This window comes from Rhincodon typus, chromosome 29, assembly GCF_021869965.1.
Source record: "Rhincodon typus isolate 14 chromosome 29, sRhiTyp1.1, whole genome shotgun sequence".
NCBI lineage: Eukaryota > Metazoa > Chordata > Chondrichthyes > Orectolobiformes > Rhincodontidae > Rhincodon > Rhincodon typus.
Window position 1 is genome coordinate 23,007,808 of NC_063360.1, and position 24,211 is coordinate 23,032,018.

At 38.7% G+C, this 24,211-nt stretch overlaps 1 protein-coding gene across 3 annotated transcripts in view; it reads left to right on the forward strand.

The window, feature by feature from the left end:
• Positions 1-18,195, forward strand: part of LOC109917664 (BTB/POZ domain-containing protein 2-like) — a 39,490-nt gene extending 21,295 nt beyond the window's left edge. For all 3 annotated transcript variants that reach the window (XM_048614101.1, XM_048614102.1, XM_048614103.1), the window contains 5 exons: positions 1,473-1,670; positions 8,560-8,752; positions 10,163-10,250; positions 11,759-11,905; positions 12,831-18,195. In XM_048614101.1, the coding sequence (XP_048470058.1) occupies positions 1,473-1,670; positions 8,560-8,752; positions 10,163-10,250; positions 11,759-11,905; positions 12,831-12,992 (788 nt within the window). In that variant the 3' untranslated portion in view covers positions 12,993-18,195. The remainder of the gene's footprint in view (positions 1-1,472; positions 1,671-8,559; positions 8,753-10,162; positions 10,251-11,758; positions 11,906-12,830) is intronic.
• Positions 18,196-24,211: the final 6,016 nt, after the last annotated feature.

Consider the following 24,211-nt stretch of genomic DNA (forward strand, 5'->3'; position numbering starts at 1 on the left):
AGCCCGTTTATAATCTAAATTTACGTAAAATTGGACTTTGTTTGAAAGAATAAAAATAAATCTACAATCTGATTACCTGTGCATTGATTTACCATGTGCCCACATATGTGTCAGTTTGCCGCATTCGGTTCCCAAACTATTCTTAGTAGAATGTTTAAAATTTCTCATTGTTCTTGGTTAAACTTTGTTAAACATCCAGTCATATGAACTATATAATTTGCAGTAGAATATCAAAAAGAGAATTCAACAGATTTGAGAAATCTAAATTATGTTACTGTACATGCATTATTTTGATTCTCCTCTAATTAAATCAGGATGAAAGAGACCTCTTTGAGATCTTGCCTTCTAACTTAATCTTTGTTTAAACAATTACTATAATTAATGCTGATTTATTTCCCTTGTGTTGTCATGTGAAAAGTATAGGGTTTCAGTGATTGGGTGATCCTACCAGAAAGATATCAAAGCATTTGGAAGCAGTATTACTCGTTGGCTATAGAATTCTTTTTAAAAAATCTATCGTTTGATTCAACAGCAATGAAAACCCACACCATCACTTGCAATCTAAAATTAATAACTCATCAGCTATCAACTAAATTTTTGAAGACTATGCAGTGTCCCAATATCTCGTGGTGTTGTGTCTGGACTTCATCTTCTTCATCTCCAGCTTCCACTTTCCCTTCCGCAACAAGTTGTTGTAGATTAGCTGTAGAGAGGTCTTCACAGTGCGACTCGAGCAGCTGTTCAACATCCTCACTCTCCACTTCTTCAAATCCAACTTGCTTTACACGATCAACACAATGTTCGTTCATTCTTGGAAGCTCATCTGATAGATCAAAGTTTTTAAAGCTTTGAAAAAAAGCTAGGAGAAGCTTCTGCCAAATTGCATGATTGATACTGCCTCAAGGCCACTTGTGAAGAACAAACAAATTTTAATACTTATTTCTTTATAGTACTTTTTAATACTAGTTCTCCTTTTTATAAATTGTTTGCCCCACACTCTAACTTTACAGAAATGTGCTGAGGTGAAGCATTGGTAACAGGATGCCTGTGTAAAATTTTAAAAGTTAGTGCACTTTAGATTCCTGTATACGTTGCCTGTGAATTTTGCTAATCTTATACAATCTAATTGCCTTCTGCCATATTAACTTGGGACTGGCTTACTTTGGATAGTTAGACAAGATGGAAATTGCCCACATGGATTTTCAACAGTATATCATCGTGCTGTAACTCTGCAGTTGGCACTTAAAGAGCTCTCTAACATTTTGATGTTTGTCTCATAAATTGAAATTCTGGGCTTTGACATTGGTCTCTGGACTTATGAATTACAATATAGGTACTTTATGTATTGGCATACAGGATTGACAATAAGGATTTTTCAATGTTATTTTTTGAAGTGGTGTATTTGTTACTAAGAAAAACATCTCATCTGGAAGCTTCCAAGTTGCTGACTTTAACATTTGTCTCTGTCACAGATACACTAATGGCGGTGTTAGAACGCGACACTCTTGGAATTCGGGAAATTCGGTTGTTTAATGCTGTGGTTCGCTGGGCAGAGGCAGAATGCCAACGACAACAGCTTCAACTTACTCCTGAAAACAAACGTAAAGTTTTAGGAAAAGCATTGTCACTCATTCGGTTTCCTCTAATGACCATCGAGGAGTTTGCAGCAGGTAACCGTGACTATGGTGTGATTTATCTCTTGAAAGTTTGAAATGAATTTGAAAGATTTTACTTAGTGCAGTTCTGTTGCGTATGAAACAGTTGAACTTGTTTTAATTTAGTAATCAGTGCTTCGGACGTTCATGTTGTGCACATCTAGACATTGAAGAAATGTAAAAAAAAAATTGGATATGTTTAGACAACATCAAGTTACAGTTGGTTCTGCAATGGTTAAGTTCCTGCGCACATCGCGTAATAGAAAATCGTGCTACAGAAATGGGGCTTATGGGAAAAGTGGGGTTAGGGGCAGACCACCGAAAAAATCACTCAATCACTCAAAAGCCTAACACAAAGGATAGCGCAGTTTGAATAAATGCTTAATTCATATCTAATAATGAAATTAAAGTAAATTTAACACCTTATCTTGAAAAAGTGTCAAGATGACTTGATGGGGGAGGAAGTTTTGAGGTTGCTCTGTTGCTAATGCAGGGGGTGAGGGTCGTCATCATCCCCTTCAGGTGCAGTTGTGGTTGCAGTGTTCGGGCAAAAAATAGTTAATCCAGAAGTGGGTGGCTATGGTTCATTGTCTTCTGACTGTTTCTTGGGGATGGCTTAAAAAAAGACATCCAGTTTTTGCTGCTTTGCCCTTTTTCTTCTTTCATAAAGAAGCTGTTCGTAGGGTGCCAGATAAGATTTTATTCCACAAACTGCTACCCTACTGCTTTCTGCATTGCAGTCGTTGTCCTTTTAAGAGCTGCAACTGCTTCTCAATTTCCCTCAGGATAGAAGACAAAACAGGAGTGGACAGTTTTCGTGGTGCTTTATCTTGGACTTCATCTTTTTCTTCTTCAGCTTCCACTTCCCTCTCGTCAACAAGTTGTTGTAGATCAGCTAAAAAGAACTCTTCACAATGGGACTCGAGCAGCTCTTCAACATCCTCAGTCTACTCTTTCAAATCCAACTTGCTTTGCAAGATCAACACAACGTTCGTTGATCCTTAGTTCCTCTGATAGGTCAAAGGTTTTAAAATCTTGAAAAAAATACTGGGAGAAGCTTCTGCCACACTGCATGCAAGCAGTCCTTACTGACATCACCCCAGGCCTCCACGATAATGTCAATTGCATTCCTGATGTTAAGGCTCTTCCAAAATTTGAAGAACACTGTCCTAATCCCCCTCAGTGGCTGCAATCAGCCTCTTAAATGTGCGCCTTAAATAATAAGCGTTAAAACCTGCTATTGCACCCTGGGCCATGGGTTGAAGGAGATAGATAGGTTGTGTTGGAGGTAGAAATAGCACTTTTAATGTTTTCAGAAAGCTCACCAATGGTGGGAGGTTGGCTTGGCGCATTATCCAGGATGAGGAGAATCTTGAAGTCCATGTGATGCTGGCACCGAGACTCTTTCGAAGCTAACATTGCACGTGCTCAGGACACAGCCTGCAAAACGATCATGTGATGTCAACTCTTACTCCTCCGCGCACCAATAGAATTGCACTATAGCTAACACATGTTTGCGTTTTAGAAATAGTGGTCCCCTATTCATCAGTCATGTTGTAGCCAATTCACGTTGCTAGAACACGTGTTATAGCAGAACCAACTGTATTGAAAAGTGCAATTTTTCACTTTTTTGGACCAAAGCAAATAGAGTTTGTAATGGTGATTTGTGCAGGTTCATCTGTTAGGAACCTCTTGTGTGAATTTTACTCTGTTTCCAAGAACTATCTGCTCCAATCTAGCCCTGGCCGTTTTTGTTCAAAGCCTGTGTAACACATCTGACCAATGTATAACCCTTCCTAATAATAATCTTGAAGTATTAAGGCTGCAATTTTTGGAGCGTCAGGAAGATTATGCCAACTTTTTTAAAATGACAGGCAGAACCCTGATGAGGAATTCCCACCCCCGTTCCTAATGCAGCCCATTTTGTTTGGTAATGTGGACGGGGATGGGGTGGATGCAGTGTACAATTTACGTAGGGAATCTAAACTCAGCAGAGCCACTTGGACTTGGTGCTGAGTTCAAACAGATAACAATTTTTAGTATTCCAAAGGTCTTAACACACTGTCGTAGGAGTCTCAAATTAATGTTCTTTAAGGATGAATGGGGTTTGTTTGAATGCCACGATCCAGATTTTAAAGAAAATAAATCTGTAGTTGTTGAAGTTTTTTTTTAACTTTGATTTGTCAGCGTTTGCAAAAACCACCATTTGCTGGCACACTTCGATTGGCAGACCGTCTGGTCTAGATTAGAAGAAAAACATTACTATCTGTCAATACATTTGCTAGTTAAATCCTTTGACATTTCACCATGGCTATTATTTTGTTGTTCTGAATCTTTGACTGAGTTTCAAAACCCACAGATGCCTCAGCAAGGGATTCAGAGTTCACAGTTTGACAGTTTAAAGAAATTATTGAAAGTTTACTTGCTTTTGTGTTTTCTAAATGTAAGTTTCTCTTTAAGAGATTGAACACTTGAGAGTTGAGGTTGGTTGGCTTGCCAAGCTGGTTTGTTGTTCCGCAGACGTTTCGTTACCATGCTTGGTAACATCCTCAGTGCAGCCTCTGATGAAGCGTCGGTGTGTTTTCCCGCCTGGTTTTTAAACTCTGGGGTCCGTTGCGATGGATTGCCTCACTTCTGGGTCTCCTCCGTAGTGGAACGTATATGGGGTCGAGTTCAATGTGTTTATTAATAGCATGCTTCGTGGAGTGCCAAGCTTCCAGGAATTCTCGTGCTTGTCTCTGCCTAGCCTGTCCCAGGATCTTGGTGTTGTCCCAGTCGAAGTTGTGGTTCTCCTTGTCCATATGGATTGAGATGAGTGAGTATTGGTCGTGTCTTTTTGTAGTCAGTTGGTGTTCATGTACTCTTGTTGTTAGTTTCCTTCCTGTTTGTCCGATGTGTTTCTCGCAGTCTCTGTAGGGGATCTTGTAGATGACATTGGTCCTGTCCGTGGCGGGGAGTGGGTCTTTAGTTCGGGTGAGCACTTGTCGTAGGGTTGATGTGGGCTTGTGTGCCACTCTGATGCCCAGCGGTCCTAGAAATCTTGTGGTGAGTTCTACATGTTCCTGATGTAGGGTAGTGTGATGTGTGTCGGGGCGTGTAGAATCCTTGAACACTTGGAAGAGGAATACCTCCTCCTCTTGGCATGGTTCCATGTTGCTGCTCTGGCATGGTTCCATGTTGCTGCTCTGTGTTTTTGCCCTTTTAAATAGTGTTCGCCCCGACACACTCATCACACTACCCTACATCAGGAACACGTCAGAACTTACCTTCTATGACCGCTGGGCATCAGAGTGGCACACAAGCCCACATCAACCCTACGACAAGTGCTCACCTGAACTAAAGACCCACTCCCCGCCATGGACAGGACCACTGTCATCTACAAGATCCCCTGCAGAGACTACGAGAAACACTACATCGGACAAACAGGAAGGAAACTAACAACAAGAGTACATGAACACCAACTGGCTACAAAAAGACACGACCAATACTCACTCATCTCAATCCATATGGACAAGGAGAACCACAACTTCGACTGGGACAACACCAAGATCCTGGGACAGGCTAGGCAGAGACAAGCACGAGAATTCCTGGAAGCATGGCACTCCACGAAGCATGCTATTAATAAGCACATTGAACTCGACCCCATATACGTTCCACTACGGAGGAAACCCGAAAGTGAGGCAATCCATCGCAACGGACCCCAGAGTTTAAAAACCAGGCGGGAAAACACACCGACGCTTCATCAGAGGCTGCACTGAGGACGTTACCAAGCACGGTAACGAAACGTTTGTGGAACAGCGAGCCAACCAACCTCAACACCCACAACCCGAGCTACAGATCTACTCCAAAACCTTAGTGAATACTTGAGAGTTAAAACCTTTCAATAGCTTTCACAAATGGGAGATTTTTCACTATCAAGTATGTATATGTGAGAGCTGTATTAGGTTAGTGTTTTTCCACTTCCATATAGCCATTGAGGTCTGCCCATGGTGTTTGATACGCAGTAGCCATGGAATTGGGACTGAAGGGCATGAGGAAGCACTGACTCCTTTTGAAGTAAAAGTAATGTGGATAATGGGAAACCTGTAGATGTGGTATACTTGGGTTTCCAAAAGGCATTTGATAAGATGTGACACCAAAGGTTACTACACAAAAAAGTTAGTAAAAGGCTATGGTGTAGGGGTAACATTTTAGCATAGAGGATTTAGCTAACAGGAATCAGAAAGTAAAGATAATGATTCACTTTTTCAGATAAGTAAGTGGTTATTAGTAGAGTGGCATTGAATCAATGTTGGGGTCCTAACTATTTATGATCTCTGTCACTGGCTTGGATGAAGGGATTAGGAAAGCAAATAGAATATTGTTGCTTATTGCAAGGAGAATGGAATAGTTTTTTTTATAGTCAGCCTATTCAGATATTATTTGCATGCCTATGAACCCAGGTCTCCTGGCCTAGAGGTATGGACAGTACTAATCTTCCACAAGAAATGGAATATAAAAATAATGAAGATCTAGTGCAGTGTACAGTCTTAATGATACCAACATACAATTTTGGACTCCTTATTAAAAATATAATTGTATTGGAAGCACTGACGTCTCTTGCCATTTAAAGGGTTGTTATAATGTCCATGGATAGTAAGCTCTGATCAATTGAACTTAAAATTGTAGCATTTTTTAAAAAATAAAGACCAGATACCACCAAAAGGTGACAAAATATAAATTCAGTGGCCACCTGTAGAGGAACCCTGGAATGTTGCACCTAAAGGTGTTACCCAAACTTTAAAGTGAAATGCGTGCCAAACTGAAATTAATCAGGCCGTGATGGGAGAAAAACAGTCTGGACAAGAGACAGGCTTGCATTTAGAATGCAAAAGGACAGCAGTTTAAAAATTATTTTCACGACTATTGTGTGTGTGCTGGTGGGCCCAAGCACTAGTACGCTGTGAAAATCAGTCAAAAACCATTCACTCATCACCCACATATTGCAGGTAAAGGACAATCACTCTGAGTACTACAAACCAGTAAGCAAGCCAATTCAAAAGGAAATAGGAGAAAGGAATTTCAGCTAACCTGAAAGGCAAAGAATGTCTATATATATTGCTCAAGTATCAATATTCCACTGTCTCCTCTTCTAAAGCAACCCCAGAGATTGATCTATATATCTTAACTTTTATTTTGGATGCTCTTCTCATTTCTGATCTGTGTGTATATGTGGTGTGTTATTTCTTATCCTGTTTAATAACTAATAAACTCAAGAAAGGCTAGTTAAATGGACTTCTTTTAAAATATAAATTCATTTAGTATGGGGAAACAGTTATCCGTAAAGGAGGAGATCCTTCTAAATTATCCATGTTGCAGCCAACCAAGGGATCAAGTGAATTAAGTAGTGGAGCCCGTTCATCCCTTCTCACCCAGAAGCTTGACAAGTTGGTGCATCCCAGCTGGAGCTGCCATAAATTACAGAATTTGCCCCAGGGATTTTCCATAACATCTTATGAATAAGAGCCTTAGAATAATGAGATAATCTTATTGAAACATAATGCTACTTGTGACTTGACAGGGCATATTCTGAGAGGTTTTTTTTTAATAGGAGAGAGTATGGCTAGGACATAGTTTAAAATTAAGTGGTTGCTAATTTAAGGTGGTGATGTGGGAAAATAATTTTTCTCTGAAAGTTTTTGGTATGTGAAGTTCTCTTTCCCCAAAAAGCAGTGGTGGCAGAGTCATTGAACATTTTTAAGACTGAGTTAGATTCTAGGACTGTAAGGATATAGGGGATAGGCAAAGAGATGAAGCCACAAATGGATGGAAGTGGTGGAAAAAGTTCATGGGGCCACATGGCCCCTTTTGGTGTAATGAAAGGCTGCCTACAGTTGTTGTTACCCAAAATTTGTGACAAGCGTATTCCTAAAGTTGCCTATCTCAGTTCTTGTCCTACTTCCTCCCTGCCTCAATTTTCTCTCTTCCTTCTGTGACACTGATCAAAGATGCTGATCCATGAGTGTGCACATCTGCAAAAGGCATATCCTTTGATATTGCGCTAAAATATCCTTTCCTTCTATGAATATAGCCTGAAAGTACGAACGAGCTATTTGACTGTGAAGAATACTGCAGTGTGGCCTGATCCTAGTCTTTCATCCTCTATCAGAAATTTGCAGGAGTGTAAAGATTTAGATTTATTTAATATTGTCACTTGTACAGAGGAACAGTGAAAAATGAATAATATCACAACATTCTGGTGCCATCTTGGATCACTGAATAAATTGTATAAATATCAAAATACTGAATAAATTTGGTATTAGTAAAACTGAAACGGCTTCAAAAGTTCATCGCTCCCTGTGTGTAGACTTCACCCTCTGTGCTCCTCCAGTTGCTGCTGTCCAACATAGTCCCCGGGGTCCTGGCAACGTGCTGCTTTTCTGTCGCCACCGGTGCAGTCACTTAAGTGTCTGCCTCTTCTGAGCTCAAGACCATCCATGCTGCATGGGTCTCGCACCACCTCCAACATTGAACATCAACTGATAAGGTCCTGGCTCAACTTCTGATGTCATCACCTGAAATGATTTGAGACTAAAATTAATTCAGTCATTACTTCATCGAAAGGCAGAGCAACCTAGAAGGGCCGAGAGCCCTACTCTCCTTCCTTGTTCATGAGGTCCAGTCATCACGTGGTTTCCACTTGCATTTTTCATAGGGGCCCACTGAATATCGAACAATTCTTTTTTGTTGTGGTTCCTCCCCGAAGCATAAAGATGCCAAAACCAATTGTCCGTTCCCTACCACCACCATGGCTTAGTTTCTTGATTTGTCTGAGTCAGTGCCAAATGGAAAATTTTAGTTCTAGTGATAACTAATTTCTAAAATCTGAATAAAATCAAGTAATAAAATGTTTTCCCTCCCACAGGACCTGCACAGTCAGGAATTTTAACAGACCGAGAGGTGGTTAGTCTTTTTCTACATTTCACAGTAAATCCGAAGCCTAGAGTAGAGTTTATAGACAGACCCCGCTGTTGTCTTAGAGGCAAAGAGTGTAGCATCAATCGTTTCCAACAAGTGGAAAGCCGTTGGGGCTACAGTGGTACAAGCGATCGAATAAGGTAAGGTGTTTCTATACAGGTGTATCCTTCTAACGATTCAGTGGTGACTGGAATTAGTGATTTGATATTGAGAATCATAAATTCTGGATGCCCCATGTGTTTGATCGTCCTTCATTTGTGAGAATTGGCCACCTAAACTGAGGTAGTTTAGTGCACAAGAGTCCTTTTTGTCTGCTGTAGATCTGTTAATCATCCAGGATTCCTGTTTCAGATGTTTACCCTATGATCCCTCAGTAGAAGGTTGACTGTAAGTTCCACCTTTTTGTTTCATCACTCCCCAAACCACAGCAAGTTTTAATAAACTGCTAATGGTGTCTGGACTTTAATGAAGGACTGCAAGTGCAATAATTGGATATCCATCAGCACAGTATGAACAACAAAGAAGGGAACAAAATGTGAGAGAACTTGTACAAAAAGACAGTCTTTTCAGAAACATTTAAGAAGCCAAATCTTAATAATATAAAGTCATTTTTTTAGACATCTTTACCTAAGCTTGGAACTTCAGTGTTCCTACTTAATCAGTAATTAAGATCACTTTCTAGGGGATATATACCAATGTGTTGCAATTGGGAATGTGCTACTTAGGCATTAGCCAGGAACTGATTTAAGAACTTTCAAATGCCTTATATACTTGAAAAGGGAAAATTTGCGGGTTTAGGGGACAAAGATTAACTTATTAACTGTTTTAAAGACATGAGGGGCAGAATTGGTCACCTTCTATGCTGAATGATTCTAATGCAGTTGTGTTCTTATTCTTGAAATTCTATTTGCAAGTCACTGCCCCATTAAAACTAGGGTATATGAAGTTTTTGTTGTCTTAGACCACTCAGTTGACTTAGTTGGAGGAACCTCGCAGAATGTGTGTAAACAATTTAACAAAGAACTCGAAATTTAAGGACTATCTTGAGCCCAGTTCTTGTTTTTTACTTGCTTAACCAAGCCAAAACAAAATTTTGTTTAATACTAATTGATAAATGAGAAACCTTTTCATACTTCCGAAGTGTGGAAAAATCTGCTATTTCGTTGGTGGTTTTAGGTCCCCAATCCACTAATTTGACAACTATGTTTTTTAAAAAAAAAAGTCTAATAAATTTTCACCAATTGAAAAGAAACTCTGCAGCTGCAGAGTAGCTTAAGCTGAAGTATAGTTTGGAAAAGCAGCATTAGGCCAAAGGGACAGTCGTCCAGATAGTCAGAATGGATTGAGTGCTTCAGTTAGGACACTTTAGCATCAAAGTATGATTTAGCAATTCATATGAGGAACATAGTATACTATTAACAGTTGAAGTATATTTCCAGTGAGCAATATAGATCTGACATTTGGGAATTGACTGGTCAGTTTTGCTCTGATTGGGAGATGATTGTATTTAAACTGTTCTAATATGATCTTGTATATTTTTAATCCTACAGGTTTACTGTGAATAGGAGGATATTTGTGGTTGGGTTTGGCTTGTATGGATCAATACATGGACCCACAGACTATCAAGTAAATATACAGGTAAAAGAAATACTTTGGATTTATATAGCATTGTTCAATAATAGAACTAGGCCTGTCCTATAATGTTTTACAGCCAATTATGCACTTTTCTGAAGTGTAGTTATTGGTATGATATATGAAATATTGACTGTTTGCTAGTTCATAGAGGGGGCTTGGACATGAATATAACATTTGAATGTGCAATCTGTTCGTGATGCTTGTTGAGGGCTAAATATTGGCCAGGATGCTATAAAGAACTCCTGTTACTGTTCAGCATAAGTTATTGGAATCATTTGCTCATTTTAAAGGGCAGATGTGGCTTCTGTTTAACAGCTGATCCAAAGGATAGCCATGTAACAGTCTCCCAGTATTGCACTAAGGTGTTAGTTTGGACTTAAGTGTTTTGGAGTTGGACTTGAGTCCACAGCTGTCTGATTCTGAGTTGAATGTGCCACAGATGACATTGTGAAATGATACCATAATTATTCCTAATGCTAACACAAGTCACTTCGTGCAAACATAAATTATGAAGAATCAGCAATTACATAGTCTATTACTAGATGAGTTTAGAAATATATGAAAGAAATGTGGTAAAATATATTAGAAGTGAGAGTGTGAGTGTAGCAGTAAATGGAATTAACCGGGTAGGGACAACTAATTTGCATTATGAAAATTTTAAACTTTGAGAAAACTCTTGCTCTTCAATTAAACTTCAAATTATTTTCTAGATTTCTAAAATTAATGAAATGTAAGAATAAAAGAATTCTACTAGCTCATCAGACTATCTTAAAGGTCTTAAACTTCAAAAGTTATACACAAGCACCATGTTTTTAAAAATATAAATTGTCATGAAATGTGGACCTGGCAAAGCTACTGTTATCACCTATCCTTTGGGTGCCTTGAGTAGGTGGTGGTAGGCTCTCTTCTTAAACTTAGCAGTCCTTCTGATGGTGATGCTCAGGTGGATTAGTTGGAGATTATGTCCAGTTCAGGATGGTTTTGTGATTGTTTGTTTATAAGCTCGTCTCAATCAACTTCCTATGATGGCATACCACTTGCTCTTCATAGTACTGTTCATAGGCCTGGGGTATGCCAAGAATAAGCTTGGCTAGAAACTGTAGTGTTCTGTAGCGAATATATCTTCTCTTTACTGAGATTAGTGAAATGTTACTATCTGTATAAAGTACAGCTGTCTGCATTTTCATGCATACATTGTTTGGATGCTTTGGAATGATTTTGCTCCTTCTGTATTTTCGTCTTCAGAATAACTCAGTTTTTGGAGTTTCTGATATCCAATGCTTGTAAATTTCTTGATTGGCAACCTGTCATCTGTTACACATTTACAACTAGCATTCTATGGAACTGCTTTTAATTTAATGCGCATTTGGCTGTGAAGGATTTTAAATTGTATATGTTTAGCCTGTGTTCATACAGTGGCAGCGTTGCTTAAAATGAGTTCTAAACTTACAGATCTTCTTTGTTGATGGCATTTATATTTATTGTGGTTTATTATGTTTGATTCTTCTTAGATTATACATACAGATAGTAATACGATTTTGGGACAGAATGACACTGGTTTTAGCTGTGATGGGTCATCCAACACTTTCAGGGTTATGTTCAAGGAACCAGTGGAGATTTTACCCAATGTTAACTATACTGCATGTGCTACATTGAAGGTATGTCATGAAACTTGTTTGGTTTTAAAATTTTGCATTTGCCTTGTGTTTATTGCTACGAGTCAATGGTACATCTCTTTCAAAATTGGCTGTCAAGTTGTTGAAATTCATTGTCAATATCTGTGGATGGTCATTGGTCTAATAACTGCTGGCAATAACAAAGTGGAAATTCAGGCAAAATGTGGCCCGTGAACATAACAGTTTATTGTTAAGAATATAAAAAAACTTCTACTGTTACTTAATTTTGATGTAACATCACTTGTATGTCAAAAGCAAAGTATTTCATTTTCATCCAAACATTATCTAAGGTTTAAGATCTTTAAATTATTCCCATATGTGTCTTAAGATTTCCTTCCTTTTTGTCGCTTTTACCTTTATTTCTGTGTATTTTTTTAAAAATATATATACATTTCTCTTGACCAGCAATACGGAATTTCTTGGGTAGACAATACTTGTCAGCTAGTGATTGCTGATGATGATATTTCTCTCTGTTTAGATTATTTGATCTGGTAGCTGTTCTGTACCTTTTATGTGAATAGAAGTTGTACTCTCTGAAGTAATAAGCAGTAAGAGAATCTTGTAGCCCCTCCTTTTATCCCATTCCTAAACAGGAACGTGCCTCCATTTGTCTTCTCTTTCTATCCATTCCTCAAAATTGTCACATGATGAATGCATTAAACAGATGAGAGTTCCTCTATACTCTGATTCAACCTGCATGGTTATGTGACAGCGCAGCCTTCTGTGTCTTCAAGCTTGTTAGAACATCACTTTTACAGTTTTCAAAATTACTTTCCATTAAGTAATTTTCACAGCTAAAATTTTTAAGTAGATGGATTACTTTTTATTCATTATAGTTTAGTACAATTAATTTTTGTCCCTGAAGATTATTTGACTCTGATTCGTTTACATGTTTATACACGTACAGGGGCCAGATTCACACTATGGAACAAAAGGACTTCGTAAAGTCATCCATGAATCTCCAACAACAGGCACAAAAACAGTCTTCACTTTCTGTTATGCTGCTGGAAATAATAATGGAACATCAGTAGAAGATGGACAGGTTCCGGAGATTATCTTTTACACGTAGTTGAGCTCAGCAAGTCCTCAGAAGAGACCTTGGCTAATCTGTCAAATACAAACTGGTTGTATGCTACTGTATATTTGAAATGAAGAGTAATGTGCCTACTGCTAGGCACAGGTTTTGAATATTGTGCTTTATTTTTAAATGTTATTGGCTGGCAGTATAAAGAAACAAGCTTTTTTTTTTCCTTGCTCTCCCCCACCCCAGCTGTGTATTGTCACAGAATATGGGAGTATTGATATTGTGGTGCCAATTCTAAGCAAACATATTGCTTATTGATGTGTGAAAAGCACTTATGTAACCAGGGCTGTAGCAAAACTAAGTATTTAAGCCTTGAAGTTTCAGTTTAAACAACCAAAGTGTTATGACAATGAAGAAGGACCTTTTTGTGATGGTGGTCAAGGCCAAAGACATTATACTGAGGAAAGGAGAGCTTCAAATAAACATATATAACATGTTCTGTAAAAACTTTGGATTGGACCAGAAGCCTGTGATACAAGAAACAATATCAAGACTTTAAAAAGGGAGCGTGTTAACTTGTAATGTTTAATGAAGTGAATTAGTAAATAAAAACATGAGCATGTTCATCAGCATTAAATTGTAATTAGAAACCTGCAGTATGTACTAACCCATCTACAGCTCAATGCTGTTAACATTTGTAAATGGTGTACCAAACATTTCACTAGGAAATTAGTTCAGACTATTACCATAATGACATGAGTTTGTCAGCTATGTGTGGGTCCAATTTCCAGGAACATTACCTAATTACTAGCATTGTCAAATTGTGATCGATGGTATATTCTGATGTTGATATATAATTAAAGCAAACGTACATATGTTTAGTAAGATTATGGCAAAATTTGCATGTTTTTCCAAGTTAAAGGTGATTTTGTATTCAGTTTAACAACCTGTCACTTAATAACTATAGTTCAAAATAAATATAGGTTGCCACTTACTCCGCATTCTATTTCTACCCTTTATACTGCCAACTGCAGAGTCATGCACTTTGAATTTCAGTGAAGATGCTATTGAGTTGTCAAACCTGCAATCTCCTTAGCTTTCATGATCAAGTGGGATCAGAATCAGAACACTGGCAAATCTGTGAACATGACATAATTGACAAGACAGTTTGAAGCAGATGATGTCCTCTGATTAGAAAGGAGTACAAAAGCAGATTAAACAATGTCAGAAGAATGTAGAGTGCTGTTTTACATCTCTAGGACAGATTATTGTACCAACCTAAAGAATGTAAACAGTTGAAATGAAGAACCCATTCCCCACACAACTGATGCACCTAAGAGCTGCTTATGCTAACTTCAAGCATTTCCTGGAAAATGTGTTATGCACAGAATATCTTGTGGACATTTATTTGATTATCTTCATTTTTCTCCCTCTGCCCAACTCACATTTTCTCTCTCTTCCCTGCAACCCCCCCTCCTCCAACCTGTTAAGCTCAGGATAATTGTGAAAGTCTGTTACTATAGGAGAATGTAACTGATTATTATGAACTGCTTTATTGTGCAAATTTTCCATGAAAGGTTGAATTTGGATACTGCATTGGTTTCAAATTACCACTAGGGCAACATTCACTTCAGAATTCATTTATAATCAAACACCATTGAACAGAACTGTATATACCTTTTCAACACTGAAAGCAGCTCATTGGCTCATGTATCTATACAGTGCTGGTTCCACATTTGCACCCATTTTCTCTAATCCTATAACCCAGCTGTTTCCCCTTATAGCTTTTAAACCAGCTGTGGAATTGAACATCTGACCTGGCTCCATTTTGGCAATTAAACAAATATCTATCAATGATTCTTGCGGAGAAGATAGTGTATGTTTATTTTTAATTTTGTCTTATCAACTGTGAACAATAGTGCAGCAAATATTTTAATGCTTTCTAAAAGGTTAGCCACTCTTAGTGCTAGTGTGATTGAGCTAATGCATAAATAATTGCAAATTGTTATATTCCGAACAATTTGCATTGTTTTGTTCTTCAGTTGTCTTGGTGCTCTATTCAAGGGTGCAATTCTAATGTACATGTTGCTCTGCAGGCACCATTTGATAATGAAACTAGGTGCAGAAAACGTTCATAACTAAAGGCATTGTAAAGCATTTATATTGTTAATATTTGTATGTGCAAGGCTGAACAGACAATGGTGCTAATTGGCCAACTATATTGATGTAAAACTGGTAGTTCTGGCCATTTGAAATTTAATCCTTGCTTTGTAAAATAAGATTTGGCATTATTTTCTTTTATCTAACAGATATCAGGAAGACTATTTTGGTGCCTAAGCCCATGTATAGTTTTTCTTTCCATTGGGATTAAATCTGGTTTGTGACAATGAGGAAATGGATTGCCTTCATTTAAGATCTTTTATTCATTTTCACCCCCCCCGCCAAAAAAAAACAATCTGTTGGCCACTAAAATTCTTCTGATTTGCAATGCTGTCAACCATTTTATCATAACAATTCCAAAAATACCTTGGAGTAGAATTCAGGGACTTGCAAAATGCAGATTCATTGCCAGTACTGTGAAATAGCTAAGATACCAGTTTGCTTCTTTAAAAAGTGTACATATTTTTGGTATGTTCCTTGTGCTTAAACAATCAGTGTTTTTGATTTTTTTTTTGTGGGGGGTGCGTGGTGGGGGCTTGGATTTGATTTCCTTTTAAACTGAAGTTAAGTTTATGATTTAGTATTGAACTGTAGTATGTTGTGATACATAGTTGTCTGCCAGAAAAGTACACTTCATTGCTGTGACTGCAAGTTTTTAGGTTCAAAACCATTTTAAAATGAAACCTAAGAAAATGTTCATACCTTTGTGGTTTGTGAAGCAATTTACATTGCAGTACTAAATTAATAAGTACTTAAATATGTACAAAAATAAAAATAGCTAAATTAGAGAAAGGTAAGAATGTAAGTAGTAAGATACGAATGAAGCCATTCTTTTTGTTCCCCTACCTACCATTGTTAAACTGTCTTCTAATCCTTAGATCACTTGAGATGATTTTAAAGATGGGAGACAAATCTAAAACTAACACAATTCAGCTGAATTCAAAATAGTCAATTGTGTATCTCTCATGACAGTTTTTCTGTAGAATGTATTTTATGTAACAATTTCAGCCATATGGAAGTTAGATTTTGTTCAGGAATGTTTATTTGAAGTGATTAGGCTTTCAAAGGTTGTAATAGGAGAGCTGAAGATCTGAAGAAGGCAACTTTTGCAAGTAGGTAGGCTGATCGCCTGCTAGTGGAAACAAAGTTGTGCCAGATTTGCAGATAGGAGGCACCTCCTTAGTTTCTGCTGATTTCTGAAGTGTCATTTCTGTGCAAAGTTTGATAAACTAATACACTTACTTAATCTACTGGAATCAGCTGCCAAGTTGAGCTTTATATAATTGGAAAACTGGAATAAGAACATCACACATCTGCAGTTAGCCACCATGGTGATGCACTGAAACTTAAAGGCTTGCTGAACAGCAACTTTGTTGTGGCCCTTTCATCAACCAGTACACAAACCGTGGCATTACTTAACAAGATGATGTTTGCTTATTTTAGACTATGAATGTATCAGTAATTTTATTTTAGAAAACTGCCTATTAGCATTCACAAGCAAATATATCATGTAAATTAAAATGTAGTGCTTAAGAATCTTAGATGCTGTACGATGAATGTATAAAATGATCATAAGTTTATCCTAAACGTATTCTGACTTCATAAGCTTCGAGAGCCCACTTTGTAAAGATGCCTACAATTCAGGAAGACAAGTGGAAGTGTACAGTGTGGTATTGTGTGTGATTGCATCAGTGTGGAAATTCACCAATACAGTATACAGACATTTTAAGGCTTTGTATTTGAAAATGTAAAAAGTAAATTAAAAGTCATGCAGATAAGCTTTTGTTGTAAACTGAAACACATTTGAGTATCCAAATATTCCCAAAATGGATAAAGTGACAATATAATTCGGCTGCATCCGACGTGTGAAGCCCTATAGCATTGATCCCAAAATGTGTTCCTCTAAATTTTGAAGTCAAAACTCTAGCATAATTTGGTAAAGTCTACAGGATATAGTTGCAACAACCTCCTTGACGCTTTCAATAGCCCAGTTTAAGAAAAAGCACTACAGTGGGGCTATCTGTACTTGGCTTGACTGGTGATTTCCTGCTCTTGGAAACTTTAGGTGATACCGTGATTTCAATTTATTCCGGAAATTTTATGTATTTTCTGTTTTTCAGTGTGGTATTTTTGAGTTTAAAAGGAGAAAACTTGAGTCAGTACATGCAGTAGCTCCATTAGCTTTTATGGCCATTTAGCTTTTTTAAAACTGAATTTCATGATCATAAAATGTAGTTACTCTATATTAATATGCACTTTACAAACCATTGTAGAACCATAAATTTATAGAAATCACTTTTTAGCAGCACCATTAGTTGACCGTAAGTGGTACTACAGTGCAGTCCTGGTATACAATGTAGAAAACTTAAAACCACAGTGTATTTTGTTTTTAATTCTATTTTGTGTGTCTATGACTTCGTTTGGACTACAGGTGCCACAAAGTTCTTGGGATGTATAGTAATCTAATCGCCTCATCCAGGAGGCAGGTAAGGAAGCAAGCCAGTTGGTCAGTGAATGTTAGGATGTTTTGAGTAAGAAATTGAAAGTTCGTTATGGTTCTCCTCACTTGGCACTGGAAATTCAGCCCCGAGTGTAACTGAGCAAGCATCGTTTTGAATATTTGTACATGGATTGTGTTAATGGCATAAAGTGTATAAGAATGGCTCCTGGTAAAGGCCATCTGTGATTCTTTGACTATAGTGGTGAGAGGTATAGAATAATGAATTGGTAGGAGGGAGTTAACCTAGCAGTTTTACCATCAGGGGTTCTGACTGAAGCTGGAATGCTACATGCATAGTATCGACCCCAGAGACTGAATGCTTTTACTCCACTCCTATCTGTTATTTTTATATATAACACAGTTTGAATCTTATTCATTGATTTGTATGAATTGCTGAATTTAAAACTGCTTCAAATCCTCAAGAAATGTCAATGTGTGCATGTTACAAGTAGTATGACACCATTTTAAAAAAAATCAGTGGCAAACATGTTGTTTGATACATCCGAATGGTATGATAGTTGAGTACAAGCTCAGAAAAAGTTGTTTCACAAATCTACTTTGTTACAAATAAAGATTTTAACAAATCAATCCTGTGTAATTCATCTTATTGTCCAATACATCTTGCGCATCTGCAATCTAAATATTGTTGTGCCCCCTAAAATAAAATTTGCAACCAAAATGGATTTGGATCGTTCTTTGCAGAAATGTCTTGGATTTCAAAAACATTTCCTTTTTATTTATAAGCCAGAGCTGAACAAAAAAAAAACTCCAAAATAAAGCAAAACTATAAGATGTTGGATATCTGCGGCAAACAAAAAATGAAAATGCTGGAAAATCTAAGCAGGTTTGATGGCATCTTTTGGAGAGAAAATAGTGAACAATTTGAGTCCAGTGACTCTTCCTCAGTAGAAGAGTTCTGAAGGGTCACAGGACTCTATGAATTTTTGTTTTTAAAAAAGCAATCTTCTGCAGTAAAAGGACAAACTTAATTTCCCATGCTAAATCTATATCCAGTTTGAAATGCATCAGTAATGTAGGAAAACATGGTAATTGGCTTGTACATAAAATGTAGGAGAGACTATGGTGATAATGCCATTGGACTTGTATTCACTGACTAGTACAAAAAAGGAGCAGATGCAGGCCATTTGGCCCATTTGTTTTCAAACAGATTAGCCACAATCTCACTGAATGTTGAATTTCACTTTCCCATCTGTCCCCAAATACTGTTGATTCCCTTGCCTAACAAAAATCTAACTCCGCCTTAATCATATTTAAATTTTACTAGTTCCATTGTCTTCTGAGGCAGAGTTACAAAATTGCACAACCTTCGGAGGAAAAAAGATCATTTCACCCCTTGATCTCGACTGATCCACAAGAGGATCCTATGTGTTACAATGGGTTTATACACTACAAATCTATTTCTATGTCTCCAGGTAGAGGAGAAAGCAGGAACAGGGTAGTGAGTTGGATGATTAGCTGTGATCATATTGAATCGCAGACGAGGTTTCAGAGGGCTTAATAGCCTACTTCTGTGCCTTTTTTCTGTTTCAGTCAAGTTGTCCATTTAAAAACAAGCCTGGACTGTCCAACCTGGCCTTGTTAGACAAGGCACTCATTCCAGTTATCAATCTAGAAGACCTCTGATATGCTTCCAATGCATCTACATAGAGTCATAGGGATTTACAGCTTGGAAATAGGCCCTTTGGTCCAACTCGTCCATGCTGACCAGATATCTTGCATAAACCTAGTCCCATTTGCCTGCATTTGGCCCATATCCCTCTAAAGCCTTCCTATTCATATACCCGTCCAGATGCCTTTTAAATGGTGTAATTATACAAGAGTCCTCCACTTCCTTTGGCAGCTCGTTCCATACAGGCACCATCCTCTGTGTGAAAATGTTGGCCCTTACATCCCTTTTATACCTTTTCCCCTCTCCCCTTAAACTGATACCCTCTAGTTTTGGATTCCCCTACCCTGGGGAAAAATCTTGCCTATTTACCCTAGACATTCCCATCACGATTTTATAAACCTCTATAAGGTCACCCATCAGCCTCCGATGCTACAGGAAAAATAGCCCCAGCCTATTCAGCTTCTCCGTATAGCTCAAACCCTCCAACCCTGGCAACATCCTCATAAATCTTTTCTGAACCCTTTCTAGATTCACAACATCCTTCCTATAGCAGGGAGACCAGACATGCACAAAATACGGCAAAAGTGGCTGAACCAATGGAACTGTTGAACCTATGCAGCTGTAACATGACCTCCCAACTCCTATACTCAATGCACTGACCAATAAAGGCAAGCGTACCAAGTGCATTCTTCACTATTCTTTCTACCTGTGACTCCACTTTCAAGGAACTATGAACCTGCACACCAAGGTCTCTTTGTTCAGCAACACTCCCTAGGAACTTACCATTAGATGTATAAGTTCTGTACTGATTTGCCTTCCCAAAATGCAGCACCTCACATTTATCTAAAATAAACTCCATCTGCCACTCCTTGGCCTATTGGCCCACTGATCATGGCCCCGTTGTACTCAGGTGACCTTCTTCACTGTCCACTATACCTTCAATTTTGGTGCATTCTGCAAATTTACTAACCATACCTCCAATGTTCCCATCCAAATCTTTGCTTAAATAAGAGATCCAAAACAGTATCCAAGGTGCAATTTTAATTTCCTGTGTAATTGAAATGTGACATTTTTATGTCCAGTTACATAGGATTACATCCCATTTGGCTTCTTGATTAGATGCTGTATCTATTTACTAACCTTTTGTGACCCATGCACTAGAATACCTAGATCTTTCTGCACATCAGAATTCCATTGCTGTTTTCCATTTCAGAATTATCTGCTTTTACATCCTTCATATCAAATTAAACAATATCATATTTCCCAAAGTATATGCCAGAATTCTGTCCACTTGCTCAGCCCATCATTATCTTCTTCACAACATACTTTCCTACGTATAATCAGAGAATGCAGTGAAAACTCAACAGGTCTGGCAGCATCTATGGACAGAAAGAAACAAAGTTAATTTTTCAAACCATTTCAGTTAATTATAAATCTGAGACAAATTTTTGTTAAGCAAAGATGTTAAGGGATATAGGCCAAAGGCAGATATGTGGAGTCAGGCCTCAGATCAGCCATGATCTCATTGATGGAACAGACTTGAAGGGCTGAATGGATTACTCCTGTTCCTGTGTTCCTAAACCCAATATGACTTCATTGGAACTGAAGGGTGTTGGAAAATGATGTTTTCTAATGCTGTTGACATGGTGTGTAGTGAAATACGTGGAAATGCTTTTGAGGGTGCCCAGAGCAAAAGGCAAAGGATAATGGTAGTAGAGGAGTGATATGGATACAGAATAGATGTTAATAGCATAAAACAGGTCTGCTCTGCTGAGAACAAATCCATGCAAACAAGATAATGAGAGGAGGAAAGGGTTGTAATTTAAAGGAAGGACGATATTCATGGACTGGTGCTGTTGGACACAACGTTGAGTCCTGAAAGCTGTAAAGTGCCTGAGTGGAAAATGAGATGCTGTTTCTTTGGGCTTGCACTGGGCTTCACTAGAACACTGCTGCAAGCCTAGGTTAGCATGAGAACAGGATAGATTTTGAAGTGGCAAGTGACTAGAAGGTCAGCGTCATTCTTATGGACAAAGAAGAGGCTTTCAAGCAAGATGTTCCCTAATCTGCGTTTAGTTTTACCAATTGGAGAAGGTGTAACAATTGCCTTTTTTCCTCCTCTGAGTTCATCGTCCAAGGCCATAAACACACCTTCCAGTTGAAGCAGGAATTTACTTATACTTCTTCTAATCTGGTCTACTGTATTGGTACCCTTCTCTACATTGGTGAGATGAAGTGCAGATCTCCACAGTACTTTGGTTTTATACTTTCCTACTTACCTTGATTACACCTGTGAATCTAGCTACCATGCCATCACTTCCCTCATCTAAGTCATCGATATAAATTGTAAAATATTTAGGACCCAGCACAGACCTCTGTGATACTCCATTTATCACAATCTGCCAATTAGACATGGATCCATTTACACATTTTGGCAATATCCATTTTGACCCACTTTATTTTCTGCCAGCCAGAAAATGTTCCATTTATGCTACCTCTTACAATGTGAGGTTATAATTTCTTCAATAACTTCAGAGGTGGCAATATCAAATGTTTCTGGCCTTTCAAACACAGTATGTCTTTCTGTGGATTGCTATCTTGCTGTGGTGGAGAGGCTTGAGCATTCCATTGATCCTGCCAATGCTCTCAGGAGTTCTCAGCTCCTGACAGGGTCACCCGTGACAGTAAGGTCAGAGGGAAGGAACTAGACTAAGTGCAACCCAAAACAAGTCCTCAACTGTGATCCGGATGGAAGATAATTGTGTATGATATCAATAGCTGCGATGGCTGGTGAAGGCTGCAGTAGTAGGGAGATCCCCATTTGTCATGGTTTCCTTGCCAATGGAACTTGATGTACCTTCTATCAAAGGCAGAGTGTCTGTTGATGTGCAACAACATTCTCATGTTCAAAGTCATCCTGCACAAGGCATCTACCTGAATTAAATCCACCTTCTGGAAACACCTGCCAAAAGCATGGTTGGAGAAGTGGCTCTAGGATCAAACTCATCAGCCATGCAATGACCCACAGAACCTATGACCAGTGACATGGAATTTCCTAGGTGGACAATCATACTCGTTAATGAGGGATTGCTGACGATGACAACTGGCTACTATTTATCCACAGCACGTTACTCCTTCAAAGAAATTGAATAAATCGGTTAAACACAACATACCTTTCACAAAATCATACTTATTCTCCTCAGGTACCTTGAGTTTATCTAAGCACCCAGTTTTAATCTCTTTAATGATTGATTCTAACGGCCTATAGTGTCCTGTTTTAAGCCTCCCTCCCTTGGAAATGGTTCTGGAGACAGGGGTTCAAAACCCAAGCAGCTGGTGGAATTTAAATTCAATTCATCCAAATGTAGTAAATGAAGCTAGTGAAACACATCAGTTAACAGGTTGAGACAATACAGTGTAGAGCTGGAGGAACACAGCAGGCCAGCCAGCATCAGAGGAGCAGGAAAGTTGACGTTTCTGGTCAGGACCCTTCTTCAGAAATGGGGACGGGGAAGGGAGCTCAGAAATAAATAGAGAGAGGAAGGGTGGGGCTGGTGAAGGAGGTGGGATGGTGCTAGGTGAGTGCAGGTAGAGAGTGGTGGGGATTGGTCAGTGGGATATGTGGGGTGGATAGATGGGACAGAAGGTTGTGTCAGGACAAGGAGGCGGGGATGAGAGAAAGGGTTGGACATGGGATGAGGCCGGTGGGTGGGGAGATTTTAAAACTGGTGAAATTCATGTTTAGGCCAGCGGGCTGTAGACTCCTGAGGTAGAATATGAGATGCTGCTCCTCTAGTTTGCGGGTGGTGTCATTGTGTCATTGGAGAAGGCCCAGGGTGAACATGTCACCAAGGGAGTGGGAGGGGGAATTAAAGTGGTTGGCAACCGGAAGGTGTTGTTTGTCGTGTACAGAGCACAGGTGCTCTACGAAATGTCCTCCGAGTCTACGCTTGGTCTCACCGATGTAGAGGAGGTCACATTGAAATATGCATTTTAGTACCACTAGAATATGGTTTTCTGAAGTTTGATGACTAAGAGATTTTGATGTTACAGTGTGTTTGTCTCACTGAGGGGCCTAAAAATGGAATTCACCAGTTTTAAAATCTCTCCACCCACCGGCCTCATCCCCATGTCTAACCCTCCCTCTTATCCCCGCCTCCTTGACCTGACACAACCTGTCCATCTTCTCTCCCACTTATCCGCCTCACACGTCCCACTGACCAATCCCCACCACTCCCTACCTGCACTCACCTATCACTATCCCACCTAATTTCCCCAGCCCCACCCCTCCTCTCTCTCTATTTATTTCTCAGCTCCCTTCCCCCTCCCCATTTCTGAAGAAGGTCCCAACCTGAAACATCAACTTTCCTGCTCCTCTGATGCTGCCTGGCCTGCTGTGTTCCTCCAGCTCCACACTGTGTTGTCTCTGGCTCCAGCATTTGTAGTTCTTACTATCTCTGAATTAACAGGTGGATCTGTTTTTGGCAGTGTCAATTAAAGGATGAATGGTGGTGAGCTCCCTGCTCTTCTGATTGTGTTATGGAACATTGTACACCTATCTCAAGAATGTAAACAATAGTACAGTTAGGTGTGAAATGTAGGGAGGAATAATGACATAAATATTCTATGAATGAAATTGGAGTAGTTATGATTGAAGTTCAAAGAGATTCAGGGATGTTAGCAAATCCAATACTCAACTGTCAAATCACTGTGATAGAATGTTACTGTTGCAAATAGAATGTAGAATTATAATGCCAAATATCATTTTGAGTGAGTCCTACTTGAATTGTGAAATTACACTCTAGGGTTGTGCAAAAATATATGGATCTGGCTTGCAAACCATTTTCATTAAGTTTGCAAAGATCTGGTTCCTTTGTTCAACTACTTTGACTGCAAAAGCTTTGAGAGAATGCTCGTTTTTAATTTGGCTGTCCTCGACCTCAAAATCTAAACTTTTGAAAAGTAAGGAATTCC